This window comes from Triticum dicoccoides, chromosome 6B (assembly GCF_002162155.2).
Source record: "Triticum dicoccoides isolate Atlit2015 ecotype Zavitan chromosome 6B, WEW_v2.0, whole genome shotgun sequence".
Lineage (NCBI taxonomy): Eukaryota > Viridiplantae > Streptophyta > Magnoliopsida > Poales > Poaceae > Triticum > Triticum dicoccoides.
In genome coordinates, this window is record NC_041391.1 from 143,187,951 (window position 1) to 143,198,696 (window position 10,746).

General features: G+C 47.2%; 1 protein-coding gene across 1 annotated transcript; it reads left to right on the top strand.

Annotated features, from left to right (window-relative positions):
* The first annotated feature begins 3,982 nt into the window (after nucleotides 1-3,982).
* LOC119321929 (putative mediator of RNA polymerase II transcription subunit 12) lies at nucleotides 3,983-9,024 on the top strand. The gene is made up of 10 exons (XM_037595437.1): nucleotides 3,983-4,166; nucleotides 4,512-4,575; nucleotides 4,978-5,213; nucleotides 5,704-5,818; nucleotides 5,891-5,971; nucleotides 6,063-6,189; nucleotides 6,271-7,136; nucleotides 7,339-7,466; nucleotides 7,822-7,911; nucleotides 8,437-9,024. The coding sequence occupies exons 2-10, from the start codon at nucleotides 4,549-4,551 to the stop codon at nucleotides 8,534-8,536; spliced, it is 1,770 nt and encodes a 589-aa protein (XP_037451334.1). The 5' UTR covers nucleotides 3,983-4,166; nucleotides 4,512-4,548; the 3' UTR covers nucleotides 8,537-9,024.
* The last annotated feature ends 1,722 nt before the right edge of the window (nucleotides 9,025-10,746 follow it).

Sequence of the window (10,746 nt, forward strand, 5' to 3'; positions counted from 1 at the left end):
GGGAATACAGATAATATTGGGCAAAGTTGCAAGCCACACATGGCGCCCGGGGGGGAGAGATGCGGCAGCTTTAGCTAAAGCGTGAGCCTCTCTGTTATACTTCCGACTCTCGTGGATAAACTCCACCGCACTAAAAGCTACTCTGTGGTGCTTGATATCTTGAAGAATTGGATAAAACTTGCATGGGGAGTCGTCCTTGATCCTTGATACAACTTCTTGGCAGTCTGTGGCCACACAAATGGATTGAACTTGTAGATCCGCAGCGATCGCTAGTGCCTCGATGCAGGCATGTGCTTCGAGGATCACCGGGTCCAAAAGGCCCTCAAAATGATGGCTGAGGCGCCCAGATAGTTCCCATTTTTATCACGGCACACGATAGCAGAAGCATCCTTGTCGCCGATCTTGGAAAACCCGCCATCTGCATTGATCTTAACTGAGTGAGACACTGGCGGCAACCATGCACAGCGTGCTGGTCTTACCGCGCCTGGAGTCGCTACATGCGGGTCCCTGGGTATTGCATGCATGCCCCTGGGCCTTACATGCAGGTCCTTGGATTGTGCATGCAGGCCCCTGGTACGTGCTCCCCTTTCTGGAATCTGATCGAGCTCCGCCAGAAATTTGGTAATGAAGATATGAGCACCGAGGGGGCTCTGAAACTGCTCGTCGTGGATAGCTCGACGTCTCGCCCACCATATCGCCCACATCGTTACAAGCTCACGTGCCAAATCCGCTGTGGGAAGAGTGTCAACTAACCAGAGCATCCACAGTTTAGCGTCATCCGTGCGGTTGGAGATGATGGTTCCAGTGATCTCCTCATCAGAAAGGGCCCAAACGCATCGAGCCATATGGCAGTCGAAGAGGGCATGCCTCCACGTATCCACCGCTGCGTGACAGATGCTGCATTCAGCGGAATCAGACATGCTTCTATGGTGTCGAACAGCCCCTGTAGGTATGGATGATTTAGCTAGCCTCCAGGCAAAGACACGGACTTTCGAGGGCACCGCCGCGCCCCAGAGTTTTGACCATGAGCGGCTATCTACTGCGGCATTTGAGTGACCATCGTTGTGCTCCAACCAATCCGTGCGTTGCTGCTTTGTCGCTGCAAGAAGTTTGTAAGCTGAGCTCACTGTGAAGATCCCTCTTTTCTCGTAATGCCACGACCAGAGATCATCCTGAAATTTGCTGCTCAGTGGGATATTGAGGACCGCCTTAGCATCCATTGGGTACAGATGTTCACGTAGCATCACAATATTCCATGTGCAAGTGACCGGGTTGATGAGTTCCGAAACAAGTCGGGGAGGGTTCTGGGATTTCGGACAAACCGGCCGAAGCTTATGGTCACGGGGGATCCAATTATCGCTCCAAATATTAGTCTGCTCACCCGAACCGATGCGCTTCAGGAGGCCCAACTTAAGTGCATCCCGTCCCTCGATGATGGATCGCCATACTTGTGATGGGTTCTTCCCCAAATCTGCTTCGAGGATTGAAGATGAAGGGTAGTAAACCAATCGAAGGATCCTGGCGCTCAATGAGTCCGGCTGAGTCAGCAGCCGCCATGCTTGCCGCGCAAGGAGCGCCAAGTTGAAGAGTTCGATATCGCGGAAGCCCATGCCCCCCCATGCTCTTAGGCTGTGACATAGCTTCCCATGAAACCCAAGCAGTCTTCCTCTTGCCTTTTTTAGATCCCCACTAGAACTTCCGCAACAAACCATTGATGTGCTGGCAGAGGCCTCGGGGTAGTTTAAAACAAGCCATGGAATAAGTAGGGATCACCTGCGCAGCTGATTTTATTAACACTTCCTTACCACCAACTGATAGCGCCTTCTCCATCCAACCTTGCACATGCTTCCATATTCGATCTTTTAGATATTTAAAGGACCCCTCCTTTGCTCTACCAACATCTGCTGGAAGGCCAAGGTATTTGTCTGACAATTTTTCGTTCTGCACATCTAAGATTTGTTTCACTTGTTGCTTCAAAGAATCCGAACAGCCCTTGCTAAAGAAGATTGATGACTTGTCCCTGTTGATTCGCTGGCCAGAAGCCTCACAGTAATGTTGCAACAACGAATTCACCTTCATTGCCATATCAGGGGTGGAATTAAAAAATAAGAGGCTATCATTTGCAAATAGTAAATGATTTACCTCCGGAGCGCCATCTGCCACCTTGATGCCTCGAACATTGTCATTTGGATCCGCCGACTTCAACAGACAAGACAGGCCCTCGGCAGCCAACAAAAAAGATATGGGGAGATTGGGTCACCTTGCCTGAGGCCTCGGGAAGGACTGAACTCCTCTTGCCTTTCACCATTGAATATGACGGAGAAGGATACTGATGTGACACACCTCATAACAATCTCTGTGAACCCTGCACTTATACCCAACTTTAGCATAACCCGTTCAAGATAATTCCACTCGATTCTATCGTAAGCTTTCATCATATCAAGTTTCAAAGCACAGAATCTGTTGCTCTTTACCTTCCTTCGTTTCATATAAGGGAGACACTCATAAGCGGAGATGAAGTTATCCGTGATAAGACGTCCCGGTACGAATGCTGATTGTTCCTCAGAGATGATATCGGGGAGAATGAGCTTCAGCCGATTAGCTAGCACCTTCGAGGCGATCTTAAAGATCACATTGCATAGGCTTATCGGTCTAAACTGTCCTAAATTTTTTGGACTTGCAATCTTGGGAATTAACACAATGAACGTTTTGTTTATCTCCTCCGGAGAATCCTCTCCCTTTAGAACACGTAGCACCATATCAGTCACCTCATCGCCGCACAACTCCCAGTGCCGCTGAAAGAAGTGCGCAGGAAAGCCATCAGGCCCTGGAGCTTTTGTTGGAAACATTTGGAACAACGCTGCTTTCACCTTGGCGTTTGTATAGCGGGCGTTAAGCATCTCATTCATGGCAGTGTCCACCCTGGACGGTATGTGAGATAATACCTCATCAATACAGATTGTGCTTTCGGAGGCATACAGATTGCTATAAAATTTTGTTGCCAAGCTTGCCATCTCCTGATCATCAACACAGACCGTGCCATCCGCACGTTCCAGTTCGCATATTCGGTTTCTAGCTTTGCGAGCACTGGCCTTTCGATGAAAAAAATTGGTGTTGTTGTCTCCCTCCGCCAACCACTGAATGCATGCCCGTTGACGCCACATGATCTCCTCACGTAGGCAGAGTTCGGACATGCGGGCTTCTACCTGTTCCTCTTCCGACGATGGACCCACACGGTCGGGCAGGGCTCGAAGTTCCGCAAGTTTCGAACGAAGCGTCCGTAGCTCAGTTCGAACCGCACAAAAGGTGGTTCGGCCCCATTGTCGCAGCGTACCAGCCACATGAGCAAGTTTCTCGGACAGAGCTGCGACAGTATTAGCCTTTCCAGAAATGTTCCAAGCTTCGGTTACCACATTCCCAAAGCTAGGGTCACGCTCCCACATGCATTCATACCGGAACTGCTTCTGCTTTGCTCTCACACTCGATTCCACAAGATCCGTTTGTAATAATATAGGGCAGTGATCAGATTTGGCCGCTGTTAGGTGTTCCACCGAAGCAAACGGAAAGCACATGTTGGTTAAGGGCATAATCACCTGGGGGCTGGGAGAGCACTTGGCGGCAAAAGAAGAAAGAAAAATGGGCCTGCAACACCATATCGGCGGCGGTCGTCGTACAGGCGGCCACTCTCTCAAAGAAGAGAGGAAGGCCCACCCGACCCACAGACTCTTTCCAGAGACATCTATCCAGGCCAGCCCCGGGCAAGACGTCATGTCATGTCAGTTTCTTACCTCGCGGAAACGCACGCACACGCCTATTTATAAACTGCCAGGCCTTCGACCCGATTCCCCTCTCGCGGCCTCGCTGCTCCACATTCCCGACCCAACGAAGCAGCCCCTAAAGCCTCCCTCCGCTTCCCCTCCCGTGCCCCCGCGCCGGCGACTCCTCCTCCCCGCCGGCCTCCCGCCCGCGGCCCGCGACCGCGAGCCGGGCCCCGACCGGCTCCCGTCGGCCCCGCGCTCGCCCTCCGCCCCGCGGCCTCCCGCGACGACTTTTCCTGCGGCTCCCGCCCTCTGATCCAGCCGCGGTCGCGCGGAATCTCGCCGGGACGAACCCGCCCCGCGCAGCCCCCCGCCGGCCCCGGAAGAGGCGATTCTCCGCGCGCCGAGGTGAGCACCCGTGCCCGACGGCGCGAATTTGGGCCGGTTCGACGGGGAGTGTCGTTTTCCGCGGCGGCGGCGGCGTCCCAGATTTGCGTTTTCCTGCCTGCGGAAACCCTAGACGGGGCCGCTCGTTTATTCGCGTTTCGGGGTGGGGCTCGCGCGATTAGCTGTAGGCCACGTCGTTTGGGCCCTCGACAGCGGGATTTCGGGGGCCGATTGCTGCTTTCCTGGAGCGTATTTGGGCGCTCTGGTCCCGGCTCGATGCTTTCTTTAGCTAAAAACTTCAACACTCTGTGAAAATATTCATGGCGTCGTGTTGGAAACTCATGAGGATTGCTGACTTTGATTCAGGAGCTGCGACGCGGACGCAACGGGATCACTGGCGCAAATGAGCCGCTACGAGTATGAGACCAATGTAATAATCCAAGCTTCTAACTCCATTTTAGTACTACTGTTTCTGTATCTATCATCTGTAGAAGCAGCTGGAATCATAGTTTGCTGGATATTCTGTTATGATCATGAACATGTATGCTTAATTCATTTGAGAATCGAGGAACTACAGCCATTTCATCTGTGATAGACTGACAGTGCAGTTCTTTCCCTATATATGAGACTAATTAATTTAAGCTTCTAAGCCCATTGTTTCTGCATCTATCATCCGTAGAAGCAGCTGGAATCATGGTTTGCTCGATATTCTGTTATGACCATGAACATGTAGGGTTAATTCATTTGAAAAGGATGGTACCTGAACCTTTCTTGAGCCATTTCATTTGTGGTAAGACTGACAGTGCATTTCTTTTGCTCATCATCGTAAAAGGGTTATCATCGGGCAGTGGAGGATGAGTATGAGGACGAGTACTATGATGAAGATGAGTACGAGGAGGAAGGCGCAGGAGCTCCTGAGGAGGACGAAGAGCCACCAGAGGGTCAGCAGGAGTTCCTTCAAATTAGAGAACGATTGAAGGAGCAGATTAGGCGGAAGGCACAGGGTGCTAGTGCTAGCACAGCTGGTCGCTCATCTTCCTCGCATGATAGAAGACCACCCCCACCCAAGTAAGTGTCTCTGAATTTCAATGTGCCTCTTCTACACTTTGTCCAGCATTTTGTTTGGTTATCCTCCAGGAACCTGTATAGTGTAGAAAAATACAATCCTCAGAGGAAGATAGTCGGACAATGATACCTTCTCATATACTCCCTCCGTTTCTAAATATAAGACCTTTTAGAGATTCCAATATGGACTACATATGGAGCAAAATGAGTGAATCTACATTCTAAAATATGTCTATATACATCTGTATGTACTCTGTATTGAAATCTCTAAAAGGGCTTATATTTAGAACAGAAGGAGTACCTTCTATCAGGATCTTTAGCGTGTTAAGTTTATATGTTGATAATTGGTATTGGAACTGCGAAGTTATCATACTAAATAGATTGTCATGCTATCCTTTCTTGGAATATTGTTGTCCACTCAAACTCAACATTTCGTCTTACTGGTCTTAGTATGGTGATGGGGAATAAATTTTCATGTATTTCACTCGTGTAGTTTTGGCTCCTTCTTTGGGCCCTCCAAGCCGGTGATTTCCCAGCGTGTGATTGAAGAAAGGAAGTCAATGAAAGAGATACAGAACACAGTGCCCAGAGAACGAAGACCTCCTGGAGTATGTGGCATTACATCTCATTCTGATTATTGTTGATCCATTCCTTACTAATTGCAGGTAATGTATATGCAGAAGGACATCCCATCATCTTCGAGAGTGCAAGTGCAAGCTAAAACAAATGGATTTCACCAGAAGCAAAAGATTGTTAATGAGGTACAAGGGATATTTTCTTCTTTACATTGTTCATTTCTTTGCTTTATTAAACGTTGGCCAGTGCAGTCACAAAATAGCAGCTGCAATGCAGGCAAAAAAGAAAGCTGAGGCACTTAAGGATAATCGGGACTATTCATTTCTACTTTCGGATGATGCTGACATTCCATCTCCTCCAAGGGAAAAACCTGCAGCTAGGCCTTCCTTGACCCAAAAGTCCGGTGAGTTTGAACTTCTATTGCGAAACTTCGTCTTTCTTGTTTAGTGGAGAGTGCTGATGGTTGGTTTTTTTGTGTCAAAAGATCGTGAGATGATGCATTCTGCAGCGAAGAGTAGGGCACCAACAAGTCAGCCTGCCAGATTGCCAAATGGTCATGTGTTGAACAACAACACATTGTCCACACAAAGACGCCCGGAAAGTAAGTTTGAATCCAAGGGAAAGGAGATGCTCCCAAGTAGGGAAAGAGCTGTTGACAATGGAAGGATGCATAGTGTTGTTAGAAATGGGTCCAGCCAGGCCACTGGAAGCAAAGCTGCAAGCCAAAAGTTTCCAAGCAAGGGTCAGATAGCAAATAAGCCTTCTATGAAGGAAGTGAATGAACAATCTCTTAGAAAGGATCATTTAGCTAGAAAGCAACCTGTGTTACCTAATGGTCGACCACAGCCCTCACAAAGTCAGAGGATGCAATCAGCCTCCTATGGCCAGAGGCCGCAGCAGTCATCGCAGAGCCAGAGACCACAACAGTCGTCGCAGAGCCAGAGGCCACAGCAGTTGTCGCAGAGCCAGAGGCCACAGCAGTCCTCGCAGAGCCAGAGGCCACAGCTGTCATCGCAGAGCCAGAGGCCACTGCAGTCACAGAGCCAGAGGCCAGTGCAGTCCTCGCATAGCCAGAGGCAACTGCAGTCGTCACAGCGTGAGAGGCCATTGCAGTCATCGCAGAGTCAGAGACCACAATCATCGCAGAGTCAGAGACCGCAACAATCACTACAGAGACAGAGACCACAGCAATCTTCACAGTTGCAAACCTCACAAAGCCAAAGACAGCTGCCACAGAGCAACAGGCCGCAGCAGATGTTGCAACGGCAAAGCCCTCTTTCCTCGCAAGGTCATTATCCTGAGCAAAGAAGAGTCCAAGCAAATGATCGAGTAAAACCATCCGAAAGGCAGGTAAGGACTCCCTCGAAACCTATGGTAATATTCTGTCAAGCTGTTCATTTGTCAAAAAAGTAGTACTGGTGAAGCAATTGTCTGTTGGTTTTTCTTTTGGTGTTATGCCATGTGCATACATTTTCATGTTTAGAGTGTGATGATTTGTAATGATATTGTTGCGCTAAGTTTGTTTCTTCATTGTGTTTGTGTGCTCATGTAGCCATCTCGACAAGTATCTGCCAATGGACGTGATGATCGTGCAAAGAAAAAGCAATTGGGGAAACGAAGGTTTGATGACGACATTGAAGATGAGGATGACCCCATGGCTATGATCAGGAGTATGTTCAGGTAAATTTTTATCCTGTGCTTTTTCTGGGCATATTATCAGTTATCCTGGTTAAAATGTTCGATAATATGTTCCGTCTGTGTATAGATTTGGTATACAAGCTGGGTTTGTGTCTTCGGAGCGTCAGTGTCTACTCTACTAGTGTTTGGATAATTTACTTAACATGGATCATGGACTGGCTACACCGATTGCAATACCTGTTGAAATTTCACCTTGGCTTTTTTATATGTTACATATTGCCTTAGTGGCTTTTTTATAACAAGGTTATTTGATTTAATTGTATGACACGAAATAAGATTATATGTTATATTGCTTTGAAAAGAAGAAAACTCTTACAAGTCTGGATTTCCGGTGCAGGTATGACCCTAGTAAATATGCAGGCAGAGATGATGATGATAGTGACATGGAAGCAGATTTTGCTACTATAGAGATGGAAGAGAAAAGAAGGTATCCATGTTCTTCACATAATGCATTTTTCTTATATATTTATATTTTGTCCTGTTGCAAGATTGTAGAAGCTGAAAACAAATAGAGATCATTTGAGAAATATGCACAATTTCTGGATTAGTCATGGACTGATGGTGTCTTGTCCACATTACACTGTGAAGAAAATCTGTGGCAAAAAGAAATCAGCATATTAGTCGGCAAAATATGTTCCCTTCGTTGGTTACTTTTAGTCTACTCTCCTAGTATAATTATATACTCCCTCCGCCCTGATTACTTGTCGAAGAAATGGATAGAAATAGATGTATAGAACTAAAAATACGTCTAGATACATCCATTTCTGCGACAAGTAATTCGGGACGGAAGGGGAGTACTCAGTAAAGTGTGTCGCACGACACACTTGAACGAGATGGATGTTTAGAACTCGTTCCAGAAAATGGAACTGGATGACCGATAGTAGTAATCACTCAAATTGCTGAATAGTTTGCATCTTATTGACCTTGCTCTGTTGTTTGCTTGCTTCGTCAGCGCGAGGATTGCAAGGCAGGAGGACGAAGAGGAGCTCCGCCTGCTCGAGGAAGAAGAGAGGCGTGAGCAGGAGAGGAAGAGGCGGCGGGTAGGCCGATAGCAGCCGGATCAGTTAGCTCCAGCATTTGTCATTTCTGGATGTTGTTTCCGCGAAGGCCTCAAAGCCTTGGGCTGGACTGTGGTGCTGTCTGTGCAGACAACAGTGAGCGAGCTGCCGAGCTCTGCCCCAGTCAAGCGCCGTGAGTATTTGACGCCAAATCAGGAAAAAAAAGCGGCAGGTGAAAAGTTCTTGCAGATGTGAAAGTGGCTTGTAGACCGTTGAAGTCCTTGTGGGTTGTACTTCTTCCGAAGCTGATAGGGGTAGTTAGTTCCCGGGCGTATTGAGATAGTGCACCAAGGTCAAGGTGTTCTTTTTTTTGAAGTGGTACCGACTCGTCACATTGTTGGGTTGTACTACCTGTTTTCTCATGATGTAACTGATTTTTCCCCGTTAGCTGGTCATAAACATGCCATAGATAAGTGGCACCTCTGTTAAATTAATTTGGATGTAGGTGTTGAACTAGTAAACAATGCAATTTCAAATAATTATGTTTTTTCGATTTTGTAGTGTGGTTATGCAATGCATCATCAGGATTGGAAAAGGAAAAAAGTAACGGACTTGATTGGCCGTACTAGTGAACCAACCCGTGGTTGGATGGTTAGTAGGAAAAGTGATATCCCGGCCCTTATTTTAAGATTTTCGGTGATGCGTCTTCACTGGGAGAGGACGTCCCCGTCGACTTTGAGGTGCTCATATATAAGGTGCTCATATATATGTCTTCGTTGGGAGAAGACATTCTAGTCGACTTCGAGGTGCTCATAGGGATAAGGTCCGCGTGTGTGTTTATAGAGATGAGTGTATAAGTATATATATGAGCGTCTGCGTCTACGTCTGTCTTGTATTCTAAAAAAATTGACTGTACCAGCATGTAGATGTGAGACGATAAATATAGTTTTTTTAAGAGAACGATAAATATGGTAAATGATTGCTTTCGATCGACCGGCTGAAGCTGGCGCCGGTCGCAGACCTCTCGATCGAAACCTGATCCAATAGCCCATTGTTTCACACACACCGTTGTCTTTCTTCCTTCTTCCGTCTTCTTTTTTCAGTTTGCCATGGCCATCCTCACCGTCCTCCCCTACTACGATTGCCCCACTGTGCCCTCTCAGATTCGGCGCTGCATGTTGTCAGGGACGTGCAACCGCGATACGAACACCCCACGCCACAGTGCTGATTCGAACCCATCCCGGGGAGGAAAGACGACAACGTCGGCTGTTGGAAATATGCCCTAGAGGTAATAATAAATTAGTTATTATCATATTTCCCTGTTCATGATAATCGTTTATTATCCATACTAGAACTGTATCGATCGGAAACTCATATACATGTGTGGATGCATAGACAATAATATGTCCCTAGTGAGCCTCTACTAGACTAGCTCGTTGATCAAAGATGGCTATGGTTTGCTAGCCATAGACATGACTTGTCATTTGATAACATGATCACATCATTAGGAGAATGATGTGATGGACAAGACCCAAACTATGAACATAGCATATGATCGTATCAAGTTTATTGCTATCGTTTTCTGCATGTCAAGTATATGTTCCTATGACCATGAGATCATGCAACTCACTGACACCGAAGGAGTACCTGTTGGAAATATGCCCTAGAGGCAATAATAAAAGTATTATTATATTTCTTTGTTCGTGATAATTGTCTTTATTCATGCTATAACTGTATTATCCGGAAATCGTAATACACGTGTGAATACATAGACCACAATATGTCCCTAGTGAGCCTCTAGTTGACTAGCTCGTTGATCAACAGATAGTCATGGTTTCCTGGCTATGGACATTGGATGTCGTTGATAACGGGATCACATCATTAGGAGAATGATGTGATGAACAAGACCCAATCCTAAGCATAGCACAAGATCGTGTAGTTCGTTTGCTGTAGCTTTTCCAATGTCAAGTATCCTTTCCTTTGACCATGAGATCGTGTAACTCCCGGATACCGTAGGAGTGCTTTGGGTGTATCAAACGTCACAACGTAACTGGGTGACTATAAAGGTGCACTACAGGTATCTCCGAAAGTGTCTGTTGGGTTGACACGGATCGAGACTGCGATTTGTCACTCCGTATGACGGAGAGGTATCTCTGGGCCCACTCGGTAATGCATCATCATAATGAGCTCAAAGTGACCAAGTGGTTGGTCACGGGATCATGCATTACGGTACGAGTAAAGTGACTTGCCGGTAACGAGACTGA

Excerpts from the sequence above, each read along its gene's own strand:
- LOC119321929 (XM_037595437.1), top strand. The coding sequence starts at position 4,549 with ATGAGCCGCTACGAGTATGAGACCAAT. Across the intron at positions 7,467-7,821 it reads ATGATCAGGAGTATGTTCAG|GTATGACCCTAGTAAATATG; the intron begins GTAAATTTTTAT and ends TTTCCGGTGCAG. Across the intron at positions 7,912-8,436 it reads GAGATGGAAGAGAAAAGAAG|CGCGAGGATTGCAAGGCAGG; the intron begins GTATCCATGTTC and ends TTGCTTCGTCAG.